The 25,097-nt window shown below is 37.6% G+C and overlaps 1 protein-coding gene across 1 annotated transcript in view; it reads left to right on the top strand.

Moving 5' to 3' along the window:
• The window catches only part of DOCK7 (dedicator of cytokinesis 7), a 227,107-nt gene that overhangs the window by 6,933 nt on the left and 195,077 nt on the right, over positions 1-25,097 (top strand). Inside the window, 1 exon segment of the mRNA XM_050752462.1 lies at positions 16,435-16,540. Within this exon segment, the coding sequence (XP_050608419.1) occupies positions 16,435-16,540 (106 nt within the window).

Here is a 25,097-nt window from a genome sequence, read left to right as displayed (position 1 = left end):
TTGCCACGATGTGGTGGATGCACAATGCTATCTCATTGTAAGTTTTAATTTTTATTTTATTACTAATGAGGTTGAGCTCTGTTTTGTATGTTTACTGATCATTTGGATTTCTTCTTTTATAAATTAATTATTTAAATATTTTGCTGTTATCCCCCTCCTCCATTGTTTTTTCCCTTTGGTTTTTTTTTTAAATTGATTTTGTGTGAGTACTTTACATACAGTCTGTGTATTAGTTGTTTATTGATTATATGTGTAGCAAATACCTTTTTCCACCCTGTGGCTTGTTTTTCATTGTTTTAATGGAGTCTTATGAAAGCTCTAAGTTCTCAGTTTTAATACAGTTTAACTTACCAGTCTTTTTTAATGGTTATTACTTTATGGGTCTTAAGAAATATTTTATTACTCTGAGATATTAAGATATTCATCCATATTATCATGAATTTGTAGTTACTCCCTTTTTATTTAGGTTTATATTCCACCTTGATATGTGTATGGTGTGAAATTTTAATTTTTTTCTAAATGTATTATTCTTTCCCCATTAATCTGCCCTGCCGCCTCTGTTGTAGATTAAAAAAATTAATTTTAATATTTGTGGGTACATAGTATGCACATTTATTTATGGGGTACATAAGATATTTTGATAGAGGCATACAATGTATAAGAATCACATCAGGGTAAATGGGGTATCTATCATCTCAAGCATTTATGTTGTGTAACAAACGATCCAGTTCTTTTAATTATTTTTAAAATGTACATTGAAATTATCTGTTGTAGATTATATATCCTTATTTGTGGGTCTTTTTCTGGGATCTCTGTTTTGTTCCATTGGTCTGGTTATACAGTATTTTTTTTATAAATTATAAATAATCTTAGTTATAATCAGCCTTGGCATTTGGTAGAGTAACTCCTTCTACCTTTAAAAAAAAATCTTGACTGCTCTTAGCCCTTTGAGTTTCCATGTAAATTTTAGAATCTACCAAAAACAAAACAAAACTCCCTGAACCCAAAACTCATAGAATTTGATTGGGATTGCATTGAATCTGTATGTTAATTTGGAGGAGAAATAAGATCCTTATAATATTGAGTTTCCAATCCATGATCCATAGTGTAGCTCTCCATTTATTTAGGTCTTCTTTATGTTGTACAATGAAATTTTATAATTTTCTCTGTCAGGTTCTTGCTTATCTTTTGTTAGATTTATTCCTGGGTAGATAACAATTTTGTATGCAGCTATACCTTGCTAAACTCTTGTTTATTCTAAGAATATGCTTGTGAATTCCTTTGTATTTTCTGTGTAGACAACCATATGATCTGGAAATCATTATTTTTTTTGTTTCTTCCTTTTCAATCCTTATAATTGACTTACTATTTTTTATCTTGCTCTGTAGACTATTATTTTGTATTACTGTGTAGATTGGTATCATTGCTATTCAACATTGTATTAATATTGAACATTCTTAACATTTTTATTTTTCTGTTTTGTAGTTTTTATTTATTTTTTTGAGGTGGACTCTTGCTCTGTTGTCCAGAGTGGAGCACAATGGCGTGATCATAGCTCACTATAACCTTGAACTCCTGGGCTCAAGCTGTCGTCTCATTTCAGCCTCCTGAGTAGCTAGAACTACAGGTGTGCACGACCATGTCTGGCTAATTTTAAAATTTGTTTTAGAGATGGGGTCTTGCTGTGTTGCCCAGGCTGGTCTCAAACTCCTGGCCTCAAGCGATCCTCCCACCTTGGCCTTCCCAAATGCTGGGATTACAGGCATGAGCCTCTGTTCCTGGCCTTCCTTGTTTTATTTATGATCTCAAAGGGAAAGCATTCTATGTTTCATTGTTAAGCCTAATGATAGCTGACAGCTTTTTGTAGCTTTTAGTTTGGGTTCCCTAGAAAACAGAACCTGTTATAAGAGTTAAGAATTGATGCTGCCGGGCGCAGCGGCTCACACCTGTAATCCCAGCACTTTGGAAGGCCAAGGCGGGCGGATCACGAGGTCAGGAGATCGAGACCATCCTGGCTAACATGGTGAAACCCCGTCTCCACTAAAAGTACAAAAAATTAGCCGGGCATGGTGGTGCGCACCTGTAGTCCCAGCTACTCGGGAGGCTGAGGCAGGAGAAGGGCGTGAACCCCGGAGGCAGAGCTTACAGTGAGCTGAGATCGCGCCACTGCACTCCAGCCTGGGCGACAAAGCGAGACTCCGTCTCAAAAAAAAAAAAAAAAAAAAAAAAAGAATTGATGCTTTATTTGGGGCTTTTCTTCTTCATTTCAGTCAATTCAATTTCTTCAGACTTAACTGCAGGGGTTACAAGTGACAGATCAGATTATTTTGCACAGACACACAGTGTTGACTCATGTAACCGAGTGTGTTGGGTCCAGGGATACAGATGATGTCAGCAGCCACTTATCTTCATGTCTTGGATAGGTTTTCCACAAAATGGCCACTATGATATTTGACAGCCCCAGGCTCAAATCCTACCAGTTTAGTTCTGGCAGAAAAGATCCAAGGACTAAATTATTGGTGTGGGTTGGGTCACATGTCCTTCCTTGAACCAATTACTATGTTTAGGGGGATAGGAGAGTCTGACTACTGTGGGTCACATGCACTTCTCTATGGCTTGGGGGAAAGATGTGTTAGCCCCACCCAAATCTTACAGAATTAGTTCCTTACCAAGGAAGGGTTTCTAACCTAAAGAATGAGGATAAGAGTACTGGTGATAGCAAAACAACTGATGTTCTTTAAAATTAGTCACTTTAAGTGGTTCCATATCAGTATAATTACTTAAATATGTGGCACTATAGACAGCTATCCTATCTGCAATTTAGATGGAACTGATGAAATACAAAGAAATTCAAAGAAAACCAGTGTAATCTGATGCTAGCTAGCTGTGGCTTCCCTGTCCCTTAACTTTTTAAAGTTTAGCTCAGATCTTAGTACCAACTCAGAGCCCTCCCAAGGATGTCTTCCTGGTTTTTCTTTTTGACTTCTGTCGTTCTCATTTTTTCCTTCTGCATCTGTATGCTTGCATCATCATGGGCTGTTTCTGGTTTGCCCTGTGACACCAGAAAACCGAACTAACTCCTTCATTCATATCAACCATTTAATAATTTTCATAATTGCTAATGATACAGGATCATGGCACGGAGTCTCAGGATGCAAAATTTTCTTAGTGACTACATTCAGCTCTCCTTTTTCTGCCATCATCATTCTTGCTCTTACAAATAAACAGTTTCTTCCACTTATCTTTGCAGAGCAGTTCCAGCCATACCCAGATCCTTAGAAAAACAAAACAAAACAAAAACCAGCTTTATCGAGGTATACTTTACGTATCATAAAATTCATTCATTTTGAGTGTACAATTAAATGATTTTTAGTAAATTTACAGATGTGAAACCGTCATCCAAAATCTAGTTTTAGAACGTTTCCATCACCCCAAAAATTCCTTGTGCCAGTTTGCGGTCATTCCCTATTTTGACCCCAAGCCCTAGGCACAACAAATCTTTTTTGTATCGATCTCTCAATTTGCTTTTTATGAAGATTTCACATAAAGAGAATCATGCAATATATGGCCTTTTATGTCTGGTGGCTTTCATTTAGCGTAATGTTTTTATGGTTCATCTGTGTTGTAGCATGTATCAGTACTTCACTCCTTTTATGACTGAATAATACTCCATTGTATGTAGCACATTTTGTTTATCCATTCATCAGTTGATGGACATTTAGGTTGTTTTTTCTACCTTTTGGCTTTTGTGAATAGTGCCAATAGGAATACAAGCTTTTGTTTGAAGGCTTGTTTTCAATTCTTGTGGGTATATACCTATCTAGGAGTGGAATTACTAGGTCATAGTATAATTTTGTGTTTAGCTTTTTGAGGATCTGCGAACCTGTTCCACAATGACTGCCATTTTACATTCCTATTAGCAATGTATGAGGGTTATGAGGGTTCTAATTTCTCCACATGCTTGCTAACACTTGTTATTGTCCTCTTTGATTCTAGACATTCTGGTGAGTGTGAAGTGGTATTTCATTGTGATTTGGATTTGTGTTTTCCTAATGACTAGTGACTTTTTTTTTTTTTTTTTTTTTGAGATGGAGTCTTGCACTGTCACCCAGGCTGGAGTGCAGTGGTGCAATCTCGGCTTATTGCAAGCTCTGCCTCCCGGGTTCACGCCATTCTCCTGCCTCAGCCTCCCGAGTAGCTGGAACTAGGCACCCGCCACCATGCCTGGCTAATTTGTTTTTTTTGTATTTTTAGTAGAGAGGGGTTTCACCATGTTAGCCAGGACGGTCTCGATCTCCTGACCTTGTGATCTGCCCGCCTCAGCCTCCCAAAGTGCTGGGATTACCGGCGTGGGCTACCGCGCCTGGCTGACTAAAGTGACCTTTTTTATGTGCTTATTAGCCACTCACATATCTGCTCTGGTGAAATACCTATTCGGATCTCTTACTCATTTGTATTGATTGATTGATTGAGACAGGGTCTTGCTCTGTTACCAAGGCTATAGTTCAGTGGTGCGTTATAGCTCACTGCTGCTTTGAACTCCTGGGCTCAAGCCATCCTCCCAGCTCAACCTCCTGAGTAGCTGGGACTACAGGCCCACGCCACCACATCTGGCTAAGTTTTTGTATCTTTTGTAGGGTCAGACTCTATGTTGCCCAGGCTGGTCTTGAACTCTTGGGCTCAAGTGATCCTCCCCCCTCAGCCTCCCAAAGTGCTAGGATTACACGCATGCACCACCATGCCTGGCATCTTACTTATTTTTCAGCGGGATTGTTTATCTTGTTTTTGAGTTGTAGGAGTTCTTTATGTGTTCTGGGTAAAAGTCCTTCTTTAGATATATAATATTGTCTCCTTGTTTGGCTTGTCCTTTCATTTTTTAGGTGATGTTTGAAGCACAAAGGTTTTCAATTTTGATAAAGTTCAGTTCATCAGTTTTTCTTCTTTTATGCATCAGGATTTTGGTGTAGTAGCTAAGATTTTTTGCCTAATCCATTGTCATGAATTTTTTTTCTATTTTCTGCTAAAAATTTTATAGTGTTAGTTCTTATATTAAGGTTTATGTTCCATTTTGCATTAGTTTTTGTGCATGGTTTGAGATAAAGGTCTAAATTTGTCTTTAGTGTGTGGATGTTCAATTGTTGCAACACTCTGTTGAAAAGAATACTTTTGTCCAATTGAATTGCCTTGGCACCATTATCAGAAAAAATCAGTTGACCATAAATGTAAGAGTTCATTTCCTGATACTTAGTTCTGTTTCGTTGATCTGTATGTCTGTCCTTATACCAGTACTGTGCTGTTCTGGTTACCAAGGCTTTAAAGTAAAATTTGAAATTTGTAAGTGTGAGTCCTCCAATTTTTTACTTTTTTCAAAATTGTTTTGTCTGTTCTGGATTTTTTGCATTTTCATATACATTTTAGGATCAATATCCATATAAAGTATGCCAGTTTCTGCTAAGTCTTGTTGGGATTTTGATAGAAATTGCATTGAATCTGTTGATCAGTTTGGGAGAGTTGCCATCTGAACAATATTGAGTCTTCCAATCCATGAAAATGGGGTGGGGGGGTCTATTTATTTAGATCTTACTTAATTTCTCTCTTCAGTGTCTTGAAGTTTTCAGTGTACAGGTCTTGTACTTCTTTTGTTAAATTTATTTCTAAATATTTTATTATTTTTGATCTTTTGAATGGAATTAAATATTTTTGGTTTGTTCATTGCTAGTATATAGAGATACAGTTGATTTTTGGATATTAAACTTGTATCCTTAGACCTTGCTGAACTCGTTTGGTATTTCTAGTAGTTTTTTGTGGGTTCCTGAGAATTTTCTGTATACAGGATAATTTTTTTCTGTGAGTAAAGACAGCTTTATTTCTTCCTTTCCAATCTAAATGCCTTTAATCCCTCCCTCCCTCCCTCCCTCCCTTCCTTCCTTCCTTTTTCCTTCCTCTCTCCCTCCTTCCCTCCCTCCCTCTTCCAGTACAAGGTTGAGTAGAAGTGGTGAGAGCAGACAGACATACTTGGCTTTCTCTTGCTCTAAAGAGAAAAGCATTCAGACTTTCACCGTTAAATATGATGTTATTTGTAGGCAGATGTTGTAAAAAAGGAAAGGTGGGGACAAGGATTTGAGAAATGTTTAGAAGTTAGAATAAACACGATTTAGCAACTAATTATATACACTTCACACCAGGATATAATTTTGTATGTTTATGGGTAAGGCAGCTCTGGGTTTATTTTTATGAAGTAGGGTGGAATTTAAGATAAATTTATATCCTTTTAGGAGGATTGACTTTTTGCAGTAGATACTTTTCTTTTCCCTCTGTTTTTAATTGCCAATTTCAGGTCAGTGTTAATATTTACAAATGCTAAATTTTTGAATTCTTTTCTTTATGTAGTTATAATGTAATATGCTCCATGAAATAGAGAACAGCATTATCACCAGCTTTTTAGTTGATGAAACTGAGATTTATATTGAAATGCTGTTGATCACAGTGATAGAGCCATCCAAATTCTCCTTAATACAGTGCTTTCTAGGCTGGGCACGGTGGCTCACGCCTGTAATCCTAGCACTTTGGGAGACCGAGGCGGGTGAATCACAAGGTCAGGAGACCGAGACCATCCTGGCTAACACGGTGAAAACCCGTCTCTACTAAAAATACAAAAAATTAGCTGGGCATGGTGGTTGGCGCCTGTAGTCCTAGCTACTCAGGAGGCCGAGGCAGGAGAATGGTGTGAACCCGGGATGTGGAGCTTGCAGCGAGCCGAGGCTGCGCCACTGCACCCCAGCCTCGGTGACGGAGTGAGACTCTGTCTCAGAAACAAAACAAAACAAAAGAAACAGTGCTTTCTAATGTGAAAATAATTTTGAGTAATGTTATCCCCAAAATAGTGTCAAATGGGATATATGAGACACCTGACATCTTTTTTAATCCTCTTCCCCTCCAGAAAAGGAGGTATATTTTAAATGTTAAGTGTATTATGTAGAAGGACTGTTTCTTTTTATTTGTTTGTTTCACATGTTAACCTGTATGTTTTAGTTTTCTTGAGCCTTTAGTGGTTACTATGGTCCAGTCTTCTGTGTTCCTAAACATTTTAACACAGGCTAACTTAAAAATGACACGAAGACAGTGGCTTAGATTGGTGTTTTATTTAGCCATACATGAAGGATAGGAAACAGATCATAACAATGGTGGTAGTCATTCTAGTGTTCCTGTTACTATGTTAGTATATACACCAGACATTTTCACTGGATATCTTTAACTGACCTGTGAAAGGCTGGGTTTTGGAAAATAGAGAAATCATTAATATGAACTATAGCAAGAATTATTTTATCTTTGGAAACCTGTTTCCATGGAAAGCTTTAGGAACTTTATGAATCTGAATTCAAACCCTGCCTCTACCTCTCATAGACTTGGGCAAGTTATTTTTGTAATGTATCTAAAAATATCTGTTGTTTAATTATAAAATAATGTTGCTGCAGAGAATTTGGAAATACAGAAAGCCCTCAAAAATCACCCATAATTCTTGATTCAGACAAAAATCTCTGCCTCACAGAACTTACATTCTAGTGATAATTTTTGGAAAAACCAGAAATAGTTTAAATGTCCACCAGTGGAGACTGGTTGAATATGTTTGTTTATACATACCAGGGACTTTGTAGCAGATAAAAAGGAGATTAGTAGTTAAGAATGAGGTCTTTATGTTCAAATCTTGGCTCTATTCCTTATCAGTTATGTGAAACTCTTGAAATTTCAATATTCGAATAGAGTACCTACTTCATAGGGTTTTCTAAAGATTGAGGTATAACAAAAGTAACACTTTGCACAGTATGTGACACATTGTAAGTGCCTGACAAATGTTGCTAGTTTTATTAGTTTTATGTGCCAATATCAAAGATTTCTAATATATATTGTATAATGTAAGGTATCAAGAAATGATTATTGTATGATGTCATGTGTGGATATTGAAAAATAAGAATTTCTTACATATATAATGATAGATACACATCTGTTTTTTGAAGGATACCAAGAAAATATTAACTAGTTACATCTGGGGAATAAGACTGGGGATTGGGAATTGGAGATGGCAGAGAGATGGACCTTCACCTCTTTGTGGAGTTTGAAATTTTTCTTCCTAAGTTTGCATTTTGTAATGCCATTTATTTATTTATTTAAAAGATTTCTTGTATCGGTTTTTTGTTTTTTTTTTTGTCTTAGTTTTGGAAAATCTTATTTCCTCTGCTTCTCATAGTAACTTTATGTAATAGTAGAGCTTGAAAGTAATTCTTTAACCAGCCCTTTGCAGATATGCTAAAGACACATTAGACACTATTTTGAGATAAGCAAACAAATTATATATCCTGTTAAAAAATATTTTTAAAAAAGTTTCATACAGAATAGGAGAGTATTGTGTTTTGGTAGTAGTTTTTTTTACTTTACCAGATTACAAAGATGATAATAATGATCTCAACTAGATTGAGACTTCTTTTTCCCTGCAAATATTTTTCTATTTGACAATAATAGATAAAAAGGCTTACTTTTTTCTTCCCTTTTAATCAATTAGAAACCAACATCACTTATGAATTGGTTTACTCTAAAAGGTGTTTTGAAAGTGCTAGGTAGTCTCCAAGTTCATTCTTATTCCCTATCTCTCTTTTTTCCTCTCTCTGAATTCTTTTATCTGTTTCTCCATTTCTCTCTCTCTCCCCATTGTCTTAGACTTTGAGGATATTAAGATTAATAAGATATGGTCCCTGCCCTGAAGGAGGTCTCGTAAGTTGTTCCATTCAAGCATTCTTACTCAATTACTTTTCTGGGGAAAGAATTGTGAATTTTTCCTTTCTATTCCTGTGTTTTTCACTTTAGCTCTGTAAACATTGGGTAAGCACTTTGTATGTGCTACAGATATAAGATGAAGTTTTGACTTTTAATTGCTTAATTCCTTGTAAGGAGATAGGTAAACAGATTTGAAAACAATTTGATAGTTGCTGTGACTTTGGTATTGTTTGGTTATCACGATGAGGTAGAAAAATGCCACTAGAGTTTGAAATCCTGTAATTTCTTTAATGGCAGAAACGAACCTGTTTTGGGACATTTATACCAAGTAAGAGACAGCATAGAGTACCCCCATCAGAGGTGAAGTTTTCTTGTCTATTCCTCAAGGAGGTTGCAGAGGTGCTTCTGAAGATGTAGTGTGTCAGACCTGAGAAGCCAAATTCTTGATACTTCACTGTTCTCTTTTTCCCCCCACCATACTTTTATACTTATGGGTTGTATGAGTACTGTTCCATAGAAACCTTCTCAGCTTACATGCTTCTCTCAAAGAGAGTGCTTACAAACGTTGGGCTTTCCCACTACTGAAATCAAACTCAATTAGCAAGGCAAGGTTCTTACTCAACAATAGAAAGCAGTCAGTGGCTAGTCGCTGCCTGTCTGAATTTGTCTCCTGGAAGCTCCTTTTCTTTGAATGTATGCAGATAAGCACAGGGTGCTTTGAAAGCGTAGGGAGGAGTGTCCAAACAGATTTGGACACTCAATTGTATGGAACAGAAAGAATCAGGCAGCACTTTAGGGAGGATGTGATATGCATACCGCTTGAAGTTTATTTGCCCCATCTTACTTCGTATTTGATTTGTTAGTTTTCCCTACCAAGGCAGAATAATAATAACTGAAGCCTTTTTTTTTTTTTTTTTTTTTTTTTTTTTTTGAGGCAAGGTCTCACTTTATTGCCCAGGCTGGAGTGCAGTAGTATGATTAAGGCTTACTGTAACCTTGACCTCCTGGGCTCAAGCTATCCTCCCGCCTCAGCCTGCCAAGTAGCTAGTCCTCCCCGCCTCAGCTTCCCAAGTAGCTAGGACTACAGGTACACACTACGACTCCTGGCTAATTTTTTGTATTTTTAGTAGAGACAGAGTTTTGCCATGTTGCCCAGGCTGGTCTCGAATTCCTGGGCTCAATCAATGCTCCTGCCTGGACCTCCCAAAGTGCTGGAATTACAGACATGAGCCACTGCTGAAGCCTCCAACTGAAGACTTTTAAGCTAAATTACAAACATCATTTGCATCTCTAAAATATTGATATAAGGACATTTTACTATATGCTGCTTTCCACACAGTAAAAACATTTTTAAAAACCCTATTAACTCTTATGTGTAACCTTGCCCGTGTTCAAATTTCTCATCCCCCAAAATATCTTTTATAGCTGGTTTGTTCAAATCAGGATCCAGTAGTAACCATATGTTGCATTTGGTTATAGCTCATAAGTCTGTTTTTCCACCCTCTTAAATAGACCTTGTCTTTTAGTCTTAAGTCTTTTTTACACTAAAACTTAGCCCACTGCCTTTACTTTTTAATTTATCCACCACATTGACCCATAAGAGATTTTGGCACATAGCATGACCTGCCTTCTAGTTTTTGTCTGATGGCTTCCTTGCAATAGTATTGTTATACTGTTCTCTGTATTTCTCGTAAACTATAAGTTAGATGTAAAGGTTTGATTCAATTCACGTTAAACATTTTTTGGCACAAATACTTAGTAGGTGGTACAATGTTGTTTTTCTTTAGTCTATTGTTTTCTTTCTATTTATTTATTTATTTATTTAGAGACGGAGTCTCGCTCTGCTGCCCAGGCTGGAGTGTAGTGGTGCAATCTCGGCTCACTGGGCTCACTGCAACCTCCAGCTCCCTGGTTCAAGCAATTCCCCAGCCTCAGCCTCCCGAGTAGCTGGGATTACAGGTGCCCACCATCACCTCTGGCTAATTTTTTTGTATTTTTAGTAGAGACGGGGTTTCACCATGTTGGCCAGACTGGTCACGAACTCCTGACCTCAGGCGATTTGCCTGCCTCGGCCTCCCAAAGTGTTGGGATTACAGGCGTGAGCCACTGCGCCAGGCCTATTTATTTATTTGTTTGTTTATTTATTTTGAGACAGAGTTTCACTCTTGTTGCCCAGGCTGGAGTGCAATGGCACGATCTTGGCTCATTGCAACCTCTGCCTCCCAGGTTCAAGGGATTCTCCTGCCTCAGCCTCCCTAGTAGCTGGGATTATAGGTATGTGCCACCACACCTGGCCAGTTTTGTGTTTTTACAAAGACAGGGTTTCTCCATGTTGGTCAGGCTGGTCTCAAACTCCCTACCTCAGGTGATCCACCCGCCTCGACCTCCTAAAGTGCTGGGATAACAGGCGTGAGCCACTGCGCCCAGGCTATTTATTTATTTTTGAAACGGAGTCTCGCTGTGTCACCCAGGCTGGAGTGCAATCGCGTGATCTAGGCTCACTGCAACCTCCACCTCCCAGGTTCAAGCAATTCTCCTGTCTCAGCCTCCCAAGTAGCTGGAACTGTAGGCATGCAGCACCATGCCCAGCTAATTTTTGTATTTTTAGTAGAGATGGGGTTTCACTTGTTTTCTTTATTGTTAATTCGAACTCACACACAGTGTTAGAACTCTGGTACAACCCATCATTCACCAGTTTTGAACTTAGTTACACTACTGCAGTGTCAGCTGCTCTCTTCCTTTTCTTTTGGGGATTTTTAGCTAGTCCTTTTTTTCTTTGTCCCTGATATATCCTTTACGCTTCATTTCTTCCCTGACTTCTATCTGAGATACGAATAGTGCCAGTTCCAAGAGATCTTATTATTAGACTTAGTACATTGCAGCTATTTGTGTGTGTGTGTGTGTGTGTGTGTGTGTGTGACTTTATAGGAGTAGCTCAATTAAACTTTCTCATGAGTTTAGTATGAACTCTTCTCTTTCATTTTTACTCAGGCTTTACTTCTGGTCCCATAAAGAATGTCTAGAGAGAGGCAGGCCCAGATTGGCCTTATCACCCTTGGTTCATTCTGGAAATCATGGCTAGAATAGTGTGTCTGAAAGTAGGATTGGGTTAGAAGAAAGCTTAAATGCAACGTAATTTTCTTTTGGAATGTGGCTCTTTTGCTGGTTATTTCCAGCATCATATAATGAATGGCCTGAGTGGATGCTTTCTTTTGTGAAAACTGTAATGTGTGTTAACATATGTAGCTTGTAGGAATGGAGAGAGTGGATAAAGAGATAAATAGGTCAAATACTGGATCATGTTTTCTTGGGAGGGATAGAAGGTTTTTTCATATTATAATTTAAGGGCATAAGTAACTACGGAATTTTTGACCTATTCTTTCTACTTTGCAGTAAATATTAATGGTTTATTGGAAGGAAAAAAGACTACCTTGTTTTTCTTTCTGAGCTATCACTAGGAGTAAGAAAAAATCTGATTGGAAAAAGTAACCTCTGATAAAGGATTTTAACTGGTATCAGGGCTTATATTTATTCATTACATTTCTTTCTTGCATACTTTGGATGATGATATGGTTAAGAGATAAAGTTTTTTTATTTGGGAAGATTTATGAAATCTTTGTGGAAGGTCTCAGTTGTAAATACATCCCTTGTCTGGGTTGCACATGTTTTATGGCTACTATAGCTCAGTTTGGAAATGGTTCTTGTTGCATTATCACAGCTTATTTTCAAATTAATAGATTTTCTTTTTTGGGGAAATTAATGTCATGTAGAAAGATATTTGTAATATGAGGATTATAGTTTTTATGTCTTATTAAACAAAAGATTGCCTCTTGAAGTAACTATGTTTCATTATTTTATATTTCACATTTTAACATCTGAAATCTTCAATTTACTGATGGTGTAATGGTTAATTGGCAAGGTTTTTATTTATTAGCTGTACATGGAGTAATGTCTCTTCTTAACAATTAGTGATTTTTAAAAAAATTTTTTGCGATGGAGTCTTACTCTGTGGCCCAGGCTGGAGTGCGGTGGTGCAGTCTGGGCTCACTGCAAGCTCTGCCTCCCAGGTTCACGCCATTCTCCTGCCTCAGCCTCCTGAGTAGCTGGGACTACAGGCGCCTGCCACCATGCCCGGCTAATTTTTTTTTTTTTTAGTATTTTTAGTAGAGAGGGGATTTCACCATGTTAGCTAGGATGGTCCCGATCTCATGACCTCGTGATCCGCCTGCCTCGGCCTCCTAAAGTGCTGGGATTACAAAGGCTTGAGCCACCGCGCCTGGCCAGTGATATCTTGAATTTGATGAAATACAGCAGTTTACTATTCAGTTTACTCATGATTTAGCCCCAGAAACACTGAGCTAGTGCTGAGATTGGTAGAGTGAGGTGAGTAGCAGTGAGGTAGGTAGAATGTTTATATTGTGTCCCTTTTTTTTTTTTTTTTTTTTTTTTTTTTTTTTTTTTTTTTTTTTTTTTTTTTGAGACGGAGTCTCGCTGTGTCACCAGGCTGGAGTGCAGTGGCGCAGTCTGGGCTCGACGCGATCTGGGCTTGACGCGATCTCGGCTCACCGCAACCTCCGCCTCCCGGATTCAAGCGATTCTCCTGCCTCAGCCTCCGGAGTAGCTGGGACTACAGCCAGCGCACCATCAAGCCTGGCTAATTTTTCTATTTTTAGTAGAGACTAAAATTTCTACTATTTTTAGTAGAATTTCACCATGTTGGTCATAATGGTCCCGATCTCTTGACCTCGTAATCCGCCGGCCTCAGCCTCCTAAAGTGCTGGGATTACAGGTGTGAGCCACCGCGCCCGGCCAGTAGAATATGTATTTTGTGTCTTTTTTTTTTTTTTTTTGAGACGGAGTCTTGCTCTGTCGCCCAGGCTGGGGTGCAGTGGCCGGATCTCAGCTCACTGCAAGCTCCACCTCCCAGGTTTACGCCATTCTCCTACCTCAGCCTCCCGAGTAGCTGGGACTACAGGCGCCTGCCAACCCGCCCGGCTAGTTTTTTTGCATTTTTTAGTAGAGACGGGGTTTCACCGTATTAGCCAGGATGGTCTCGATCTCCTGACCTTGTGATCCGCCCGTCTCGGCCTCCCAAAGTGCTGGGATTACAGGCTTGAGCCACCGCGCCCGGCCTCTTCTTTTTTTTTTTTTTTTTCCGAGATGGAGTCTGTGTGCTCCCCCAGGCTGGAGTGCAGTGGCGCGGTCTCGGCTCACTGCAAGCTCCGCCTCCCGGATTCGCGCCATTCTCTTTCCTCAGCCTCCGGAGTAGCTGGGACTAAAGGCGCCCGCCACCACGCCCGGCTAATTTTTTTGTATTTTTAGTAGAGACGGGGTTTCACTGTGTTAGCCGGGATGGTCTGGATCTCCTGACCTCGTGATCCGCCCTAAAGTGCTGGGATTACAGGCATGAGCCACCGCGCCTGGCCTGTTTTGTGTCTTTTTAAAGGCTTTTACATATCTCAGCTTCGATGAGAGGATCAGGATGTGTAAGGACTTCAAGCTAAACATAATAATGAATACTCACATTATATAGGCTTCATTAAAATCCCTAATGAGGCTAGGCACGGTGGCTCATGCCTGTAATCCTAGCACTTTGGGAGGCTGAGGCAGGAGAATAGCTTGAACCTGGAAGGCGGAGGTTTTGGCGAGCCGAGATCGCGCCATTGCACTCCAGCATGGGCAATAGTGAGACTCTGTCTCAAATAAATAAGTAAAAGCCCTAATGGAGTCCTAAACTGCAGCGAATGTTCCTGTCTTTTCACATAAAGGATTACATAATTCGCCCTTTGCCCTCTCCTGAATCTATTCTCCCTCTCCAAGATTTCATTCTGTCTCCAGATTTCAGCTCTAACCTCTAATTGTTTTCTTGGTGCTTTGGTGCTGTTGTCTTCCTCCCTTGTCATTGACTTGTTTTTTTTTAAAACTAGTAGACTTTTTTTGGGAGGGAGCAGTTTTCGGTTTACAGAAAAATGGATGGAAAGTATGGAAAGTTCTTATACATCCTCCCTTATCTCCCAAATTTCTTCAGTTAGCATCTTGCATTGGTGTGGTACATTTGTTATAACTGATGAGCCAATATTGATGCACATTGTTACTAACTAAAATCCATAGATTAAGTAGGGTTCACTGTGTTGTACATTCAATGAATTTTGACAAATATATAATGACTTATATCTACCATTACCATATCATACAGAATAGTTTCATTGTCCGAAACATCCTATGTGTGAGTTTTTTGCTCATGCTGCTAATAAAGATACATCCAAGACTGGGTAATTCATAAAGGAAAGAGGTTTAATGGACTCATAGTTCCACATGGCTGGGGGGGCCTCACAATCATAGCAGAAGAGGAAGGAGGAGCAGAGGGACATCTTACATGGTGGCTGGCAAGAGAGAATGAGAAACCCCTTATAAAACCATCAGATCTGGTGAGACTTCTTCACTACCAGGAGACAGTATGGGGGAAACTGCCTCCATCTTTCAGTTTTCTCTCACAGGGTCCCTCCCACAACACATGGGAATTATGGGAGCTACAATTCAAGATAAGATTTGGGTTGGGATCACAATTAAACCGTATCACCCTATTTCTACTTACGCATTCCTCCTTTCTTGTCCCCACTCCAGCCCCTGACAACCACTGGTCTTTTTACTGTCTTCCATAGGTTGCCTTTTTCAGAATAAAATATAGTTGGAGTCATACAGATTGGCTTCTTTCACTTAGCAATATTCTTTTAAGGTTCCTCTGTGTCTTTCATGGCTTGATAACTCGTTTCTTTTTATCACGGAATAATATTTCATTGTATAGATGTAACACAGTTTGTTTATCCAGTCACCCATTGAAGGATAGCTTGATGCTTCCAAGGTTTGGCAATTATGAATAGGAAGTTAGCCTTTTAAAACACAAATATTATATAAAGTACCTCAAGTCACCTACTTAAAAAAGGTTGCACTAACTCAGTATCTTAAGCCCTAAAGAATGATAACTCTTATTTTTGTGTAAATATTTCTAATTGTGTAGTTGGCTCATAACAATGCTCAGTAAATGTGTGTGAAATGATTGAGTATGAAAGAAGGAAGGAGGAATTGAAGAGAAGAAATAGGAGAAAAGATTATATCCTAAATCTGAATACTTTTAGGAAAATGAGATTATCTTGAAACTCAGCTGGAAACTCTAATGGGAACCAAGATGGTCAGGGCTCTGAATTAAATCATTAACTTGAAAACACTCCAGAGTTTTTTATTCCTAATTCTTGTACTTTAAAGTATATACATTTTAATATAATATACATTTTAATGTACACCTTATATACTTTAAAGCATATACATTTTAATATACACATCTTTTTATAGCTCCCAACTATAGAGCTGCCTCTATAGTTCCAGCTCTATTGTAGGCCAAAGTGTGTTCCCTATAATGCCCATATAAAAAAGCCTCATATAGGTTGTCTGTCACTCTAGTACCCTACAACATAAAATGTTCTAATGTAATTATAAGCTAGAAAAGTATTTCCTAAATTATTTTATGAATTTTTAGCCTTATTGTTATGCTGACATTTTGTTTTTCTTTAAATGAATCTTTAATGTATTTAGCTTCCCTCCATTTTAAACTAGTTTAGCTTTTTTTTTTTTTTAATAATGTGTATGTTTTTGCTTTCTTCATTATAGAACGGTGGCAGCTGAAGTTAGGAAGCAGATCTCCGGACAATATAGTGGTTCTCCCCAACTGCTCAAAAACCTTAATATTGTTGGCAATATATCCCATCACACCACAGTAAGTAACGTATTCAAAATATAGTATGTCATTGGTGTATGATTGACTAGGCCATGAAAAAATAGTGGAAAGATAAGAACTAATTGGGTTCCATCATTAATCTCATAACCTTACTTGTTGTTACCTCATTTTGTTGAAATCTGTGTTGGGAGAGGATGTTATGGGGTGTCATAGAATTGCTAGTTTCCTAGCCAACTCTGAAACTTTATATTCAGGATTTAATTAATCCTGGAATTTTACATTTATAACTTTTTTTTTCCCTTCTATTTTTGAGACCGAGTCTCGCTTTTGTCGCCCAGGCTGGAGTACAATGGCGCGTTCTCGGCTCATTGCAACCTCCACCTCCTGGGTTCCAGTGATTCTCCTGCCTTAGCTTCCCATGTAGCTGGGACTACAGGCATGTGCCACCATGCCCAGCTAATTTTTGTGTTTTTAGTAGAGATGGGGTTTTACCATATTGGCCAGGCTGGCTCGAACTCCTGACCTTGTGATCCGCCCTCCTCGGCCTCCCAAATTGCTGAGATTACAGGTGTGAGCCACCGCATCCAGCCTTAGAACTTTTAAAGACAGAAGGTGATTCATTATGTGAAAATTTAGGAATCTGTTCTAGAAACAAGCACCAAAGTAAATAATTATATGGGTTTGTAGAATTATCTGTTGCCTTTAAGATAAATGAATTTATATTTATTGAATTATTACTGTAAGCCCAGTACTGTGTCAGAGACATAAATGTTCTCTTATTAAAGAAGCTGGCATGAGGAAATTCAGTTTTGATAAAAACTAATAATATTTATTATGTTAGAAATATGAATTAAAAACATACCTGTATTTGTCTTAAAATTAGAGGTCATTTTTACAAAATGCTCTGGAAAACTAAAAAAGCAAATAAGCATGATAGGGTGGAGTTATAGATTAGCATTTTCCATTTAGCTGTGAAAGGGTACCTGTTATTGAACAAACTGGGAAATAACAGTTTGATCGACTTGTAATGATATATTTATAACGTTTGTTGTACTAAAATTTGAAAACATTAAGTTTACTTTTAATTACAGTAACATGCTAATTGGAGAAATTTTAGAATATATGGATTTCTTGCTGATTTCAATGTACATGGAGATAATCCTTCCAAAATGCTCTTGGTGTCTTGAATGCCTCTCTTCCAGTGATACTATTTTGCATCCTGAATTACACCTTAACTACTCAAAATTTCTATAATCAGACCTTAGATTTTTGTCATTATGAATAACTATAACCCATGTGTAATCTTAGTTTTATGCTTCCCATCTCTGATCACCACCTCTTATCTTTATGGCCTTCTTGTTATGGTACCCTGACTCCAATTGTCCTTCCACATCACCAGGACCTAGAATCCATGAACTCATTGAATTAGACATATGTAGCGACTTCCCAGGTTTTGTTGTTGTTTTCACTGAGTACTTATTTGTGACATTTTAAATTCAGAGCTGTATACTGCCTTAGAAATAATATCTGGGCAAAAAGCGCTGAATGAAAAAAAAATACTGAATTTTAAAAAAATTTTATGTATGTGTAATATATACTTACATACTATACTTATATACATAATAGATATAGTGGTAAAATATACGTAACATAAAATTTACCATTCTAACCAGTTTTATTTATACAATTCACTGGCATTAAGTACATTTACTGTGTTGTACAACCATCACCACTGTTTATCTCCAGAACTTTTTCATTATCCCAAACTGAAACCCTGTACCCATTAAACAACAACTTCCCATTTCCCCCCCTTCCCAACTCCTGATAATATATTATCTTTCCTGCCTTTATGAATTTGCCTCTTCTGTGTACCTGATGTAAGTGGAATCATACAATATTTGCCCTTTCGTGTCTAGCTTATTTTACTTACTTAGCAGAATGTTTTAAAGGTTTATTCAGGTTGTAGCCTGTATCTTTTTTTTTTTTTTTTTTTTTTCCAGACAGATTCTTGCTTTATCATCCGGGCTGAGTACAGTAGTACCATCATAGCTCACTGCAGCCTTGACCTTCCAGGCTCAAGTGATCCTCCCATATCAGCCTTCTAAGTAGTTGGGACTACAGGCGCATGCCATCATGCCTCGCTAATTTTTGTATTTTTTGTAGAGACGGGGTCTCACTATGTTGCCTAGGCTGGTCTTGAACTCCTGGGCTCAAGTGATCCCCCTTTTCGGCCTCCCAAAATGTTGGGATTATAGACGTGAGCCACTATCCCTGGCTGATTTAATTCCTTTTTAAGGCTTAATAGTATTCCATTGTATGTATATGTCACATTTTATTTATTCATTAATTTTGATGGACATTGGGGTCGTTTCCAAACTTTTGGCTATTGTGAATAACTGCTATGAACATGAGAGTACAATTATCTTTTTGAGTCACTATTTTCAGTTCTTTTGGGTGTATACCTAGAACTGGAATTGCTAGATGATAGAGTAATTCTGTGTTTATTGTATGCTTTTTGAGGAACCACCAATCTGTTTTTCTTAGCAACTGTATCATTTTACATTTCCACCATCAATGCACAAGGGTTCAAATTTCTCCATATTGTTGTCCACACTTGTTATTAACCATTTAAAAAATAATAGCCATTCTAATGGGTACGAAGTGGTATCTCACTTATATTTTTGGTTTACATTTCCCTATCTGCAAATTTTATGTTGTATTTTCATTTCGTTCAGTGTATTTTTTTCATTTCATTTTTCAGACTTTTGTAACTTAAGGATTATTTAGAAGTATGTTTAATTTCTAAGTGTTTGGAGATTTTCCTGTTATCTTTCTGTTGCCACTTTCTAGTTTGATTCTATTATTGTCAGAGAACACATTCTGTCTGATTTCAGTTCTTTTAAATTTGTTGAAGTTTGTTTTATGGGTCAGAATATGGTCTGTCTTGGTGTATACTTTTGGGACCTTTGTAATGAATGTATATTCTGTTGTCATCGGGTGGAGTGTTCTATAAATGTCAGTTAGATCTATTGGTTGAGGGTGCTTTTGAATTATACTATATCCTTGTTGATTTTCTAGAATCTGCAAAAAAGCGATCTCTTGATTTCTGCAAGTATAATTGTGATATGTCTTATTTATTCTTTCAGTTCAATCAGTTTTTGCTACACCTACTTTATAGCTCTGTTATTTAGTACATACACAGAGTATAAGTCTGTTATTTAGTACATACACATTTAAGATTGCTATGTCCTCTTGGATCATTCCTTTTATAATCAAGGTAATGTCACTCTCTATTTGGTACTGTTGTTTGCTCTGAAGTCTGCACTTTCCCTTATTAACTTAGCCACTCCTGCTTTCTTTTGAGTAATGGTCACCTGGTATATCTTTTTCCATATTTCTATTTTCAACCTACCTATGTTGTGTTATTTGAAGTGAGTTATTTGTAGATACCACATTGTTAGGTCATATTTTTAAGTCCATTCTGCTAGTCTCTTACTTTTACATTTATGTTTATAATATAATGTATAAATTTATAATTGAATGTTGTTACTCTGTTAGGGTTTAAATCTACCATTTTATTTTTTGTTTATTCTGTTTTTCATCTCTCTGTTTTCTTTTTTCTACTTCTCCAGGGTTACCTAAATGTTTTTTAGGATTCCATTTTGATTTATAGTGTTGTTGAGAGTATCTCTTTATATAGCTTTTTAGTGGCTGTACAAGGTATTGTGTTATATACATGACTTATCACAGTATTGGTGTTCATATATTACCAGTTTGAGTAAAGTATAGAAACGTTACCTATTTTTACATCCCTTTACCGTCTCCTATACATAATTGTCTTAAACATTTTCTCTATATACACTTAGAATCATATTGGACAATTTAGAAAAGTCAAGAGTAAAAGGAAAGTCTATTGTGTTTACCTATATTTTTTGCTCGTGCTGTATTTGTTTTTCCTTCCTAATATTTCCAGATACCTTTTATTATTTCCTTTTGCTTTAAGGAATTTCTTTTAGCCATTCTTTTAGAATAGATCTGCTGGTGACAGAGTCTCTTAGTTTTTCTTTATCAGAGTATGTCTTGATTTCCCCTTCATTCTTTTTTTTTTTTTTTTTGAGACAGGGGTGTCACTCTGTCACCCAGTGTGGGTGATGCAATCTCAGCTTACTGCAACCTCTGCCTCCCAGGCGTAATTCTCCCACTTCAGCCGTCGGAGTAGCACCACAGGTGCATGCCACCATGCCTGGCTAATTTTTTGTATATTTTTGGTATAGTTGAGGTTTTGCCATGTTTCCTAGGCTGGCCTTGAACTCCTGAGCTTAGGCGATCCACCTGCCTTGGCCTCCCAAAGTGCTGGGATTATAGCCATGAGCTACTGTGCCTGGCCTTCCCCTTCATTCTTCAAGGATATTTGCAGGATCTAAAATTCCAGGTAGTCAGTTATTTTCTTACAGCACTTGAAAAATGTTGTGCCACTTTTTGACTGTCATGATTTTTTATGAGAAATTTGTAAGTTGAATTCTTTTCCTCCTAGAGGTAAGGTGTCATTTTCTCCTCACTGCTTTCAGGATTTTGTTTTATTTTATTTTATTTTGGAGACTGAGTCTCGCTATGTCCCCCAGGCTAGAGTGCAGTGGTGCAATCTTGGCTCACTGCAACGTCTGCCTCCTGGAGGCAGATTCAAGCGATTCTCATGCCGCAGCCTACCGAGTAGCTGGAATTACAGGCCGAGTAGCTGGGATTACAGGCGCCCGCTACCATGCCTGGCTAATTTTTATATTTTTAGTAGAGATGGGGTTTCACCCTGATTGCCAGGCTGGTCTTGAACTCCTGACCTCACGTGATCCGCCCGCCTCTGCCTCCCAAAGTCCTTGGATTACAGGCGTTAGCCACTGCACCTGGCCTTTCTTTTTCTTTTTTTAAATCTACATTTGGTTGCTGTGTCATGGTACATATTTCTCTGGGTTTATCCTGTTTAAAGTTTGCTTAGCTTCTTGTGTCTGTAGGCTTATGTCTTTTTATGAAATTTAGAAGTCTTTAGCCATTGTTTTTTCAGATGTGTTTCAGCCCCGTCTTCTTTTTCCTCACTTTCTAGGACTCTGGTGGTGCCAGTATTGGATATTCTAGTGTAGTTTGTCCCTGAAGATGCTTTCTATTTTTGTTTTTGTTTTGTTTTGATTTTTCAGTCTGTTTTTCTTTTAATGCTGTTCAGATTGGATAATTTCGATTTTTCTTTCTTCAAGGTAACCGATTTTTACTTCCTCTATCCCCTCTTTTCTACTATTAAATTTATCTATTAAATTTTAAATTTTGGTCAGTGTGTTTTTCAGTTACAAAATTTCCATTTAGTTCTTTGTATCTTCTGCTTCTTTGCCGAGATTTTGTTTCTTTACAGAGAGTTTCTGGTTTTTCATTTATTTTAAGAGGGTTTACAATTGCTGTTGAATTATTTTTCTGATGTTTGCCTTAAAATCTTTGTCATATAATGCCAAGATCACTTATCTTGGTATTGACATCTACAGGTTGTCTTTTTAATTAGAGTTAAGATTTTCCTTGTTCTTAGTATGATGAGAGATTTTTGATTGGAACTTGTACCTTTTGGGTCTTATGTTGTGAATTTCTAGGTCTTATTTAAACATATTTTAGCTGGCTTTCTTTGATATTGCTCTAGTTATAGGTGGATGCTATCTTGTTTTGGACAGACAGAGTAGAAGTTCAGATTTCTTACTTGTCTTCTTTTGGTATACAAGGAGGGGAAGGATTCCTTGTTACTTATTGTCGAGCAGGAGGGAGAGTCCCCACTTCTGCTGGACCACAGCTCACACTACTTAGCTGGGAAGGGTAGTAGTGTTCCTTACTGTTCCTCACATGGCCTCTACTGACATCCAAGGGTGTGTGGCCTTGTTACACTGGGCATTGGTGAAAGTACTTACTCTCCACTAGACCTTCTCTGACAGTGCCCAAGTGATAAAGGAAAGAGGAGCCATGTTGCTGCTTCATAGGAGTTGATGTCCAGATTTCCTTAGTGGCCTCTACTGACACGATGAGAGTCAGAGAGTAATTATTGCTCGGTAGATATAAAAATCCCAACACCCTACTTGTACTTCTCTGATACTACCCTGGTGGGGAGAGTTGGGATGCCTTGTTACAGCTTGGTGAGGGTAGAAATATAGTTCCCCACTTGGCCTTTGAGCAGTTAAAGTCTAAATGTTTTTTGTTTTGTTAGGTTGCTTCTTTCTTGATCTTTTGGCTGGGGAAAACAGGCTCACCGCAACCCAGTCCCACTACCTCTAGTGCTTCTTGTTGTTTTCTGGGTTGTGGGCTTTTCTAGTTCTAAGTCTGGAATGTATAAGGCAAAAAGAAATGTTGAAGTAACTCACTGTTGTGCCGTTCCCTGGGTTCTGATGTCCCTGCCGGCCAGCCGTTTTCTCTATACCTTTCAGAGTCTTCTTAGGTTTGTTTTCTATGTAGTATCTAGGCTGTTGTTCTTAGTGGAAAGAATAGAGAAAAGTACTTCTACTTCGTCTTTCCAGAAGGGAAAGTTTCCTTTAGTGACTTTTGATGTTTGAGCAGTTTTTTGTGTGCTTTATTTTTTCCCATTTATTTGAGGGTGTGAGTTTAAAAAAAATTATTGAGATGTAGGACTTGTTCATATATTCTAAGTACTAGTCCTTTATCAAATATGTTTTGTAAGTTCTTTCTTTTAGTGTGGCTTGTTAATCATTTTCTTAACAGTGTCTTTTAATGAATCCAATTTTTCTTTTATGATTCTTTTTTCATGTCTAAGAAAACTTGGCCTATTCCCAAATTGTAAGGACATCCTGCTATGTTTTCTTGAAGTAGCTTTATAGTTTTAAGCATGTATGTTTGTGTCTGTGATCCATCTCAGTTTAATTTTTATATATGTTGTGATACAGAGATTGGGGTTCATTTTTTAAATGTGGGTACCCAGTTCTAATAACAATGGTTCAAGAAGATTTCTCTTTTCCTGTTGGATTGCTTTCTTTTTCTTTGTTAAGAACATCATAGTATAATTTGTACTTAATAGGATAGGTGAGGTAGAATGCTTAAAATCGTAGAAAAAATTTTAGAGGTCGAAAACCCAGTTTCAAATTTCTGCTCTACCATTTTGTGGCTATTTTATTTTCAGTTGGTTGTTAACTTTTTTGAGCACAAATGCCCTTATTTGTAGAACTGAAATAGTAATTATATCTAGCTTACAGGGTTTGGGGGAGGTTTAAATGAGATAGCATATACTGATAATGATAAATAACTGCTATCTTTTGAGTGTTTAAGATGTGTTATTTATTATTTTACTCAATATCTTTAAAATGTTAAGTCTAGGCTGGGCGCCGTGGCTCACGCTATAATCCCAGTGCTTTGGGAGGCCGAGGGAGGCAGATTGCTTGAGCTCAGGAGTTCCAAAATTAGCCTGGGCAACATGGCGAGACCCTGTCTCTACAAAAACAAAAAAAACACAAAAATTAGCCAGGCATGGTGGCTCACGCCTATAATCCCAGCTACTTGGGAGGCTGAGGTGGGAGAATCCCTTGAGCCCAGGAAGCAAAGGTTGCATGCAGTGAGTTGAAATTGCACCATTGCACTCCAGCCTGAATGACAGAGGAAGAGCCCATCTCAAAAAAAAAAAAAGTTCAGTCCAAAGAAGCATAGATTAAAGCACCTTCTGTTTAATAATGTACACCTGCGCAGAGGCAGGTTTCAGTGTTTTTATTCCAGATGAATATCCTGAGAAATAACATGTTCTTATTTTCATTGGTCTATAACTGCATATGTGTTATATATCCTTTATAGATTTGTCTGAATATTTTTTTCTTTTTCAAACTAGATAAGAAGTATGATATTTTATTAAAAAGTATCTTGTTAAAAACTTGGCTGAAGAATGCTACCAGTCTTTTATTATTATTACTGGGTAGTTTTTATAGGGCCTGTGTATTCTTTCCTATGGCTACTGTAACAAAGTGCTACAAACTGGGTGGCTTAAAATGAAAGAAATTTATTCTCTCACAGTGCTAGAAGCCAAAAGTCTGAAATCATTATCACTGGACTAAAATAAGGTTTTAGCAGGGCTGTGCTTTCTTCAGATGTTCTAGTGGAGTATCAGTTCCTTGTCTCTTCCAAATTCTGATGGCTTTGGCATTCTTTGACTTGTGATCATATCATCTCTATCTTTAAGGCCAGAATATTCAAATCTCTTTCTTTTTCATCTTTATACAACTTTTTTTCTCTCTGTGTATAGCCTAAATCTCCCTCTGTCTTCTCATGAGGATATATGTGATTGCATTTAGAAAGCACCTGGAAAATCCAGCATAATAACCCCATTTTAAGAACCTTAATTACGTCTGCAAAGACTTTTATTTTTTTCCATGTAAGGTAACATGTACAGGGCCCATGTGTTAGGATGTGGAGAATTTTTGGAGGGAAATTTTTTAGCCTACCCCAGTCTGATTATATGTTTTTACTAGGATACTAAACAAAAACAAATAAAGTCAGAGCACTGTTTAGAAATGGAGCAACTTACTTTTTTTAATATCCAAAGATATAAAAAAGCAAAAATAATCCTTCCAGTGAGTACTTT

Source organism: Macaca thibetana, chromosome 1 (genome assembly GCF_024542745.1).
Source record: "Macaca thibetana thibetana isolate TM-01 chromosome 1, ASM2454274v1, whole genome shotgun sequence".
Classification (NCBI taxonomy): Eukaryota; Metazoa; Chordata; class Mammalia; order Primates; family Cercopithecidae; genus Macaca; species Macaca thibetana.
This window is presented reverse-complemented; position numbering and strand designations above follow the sequence as displayed.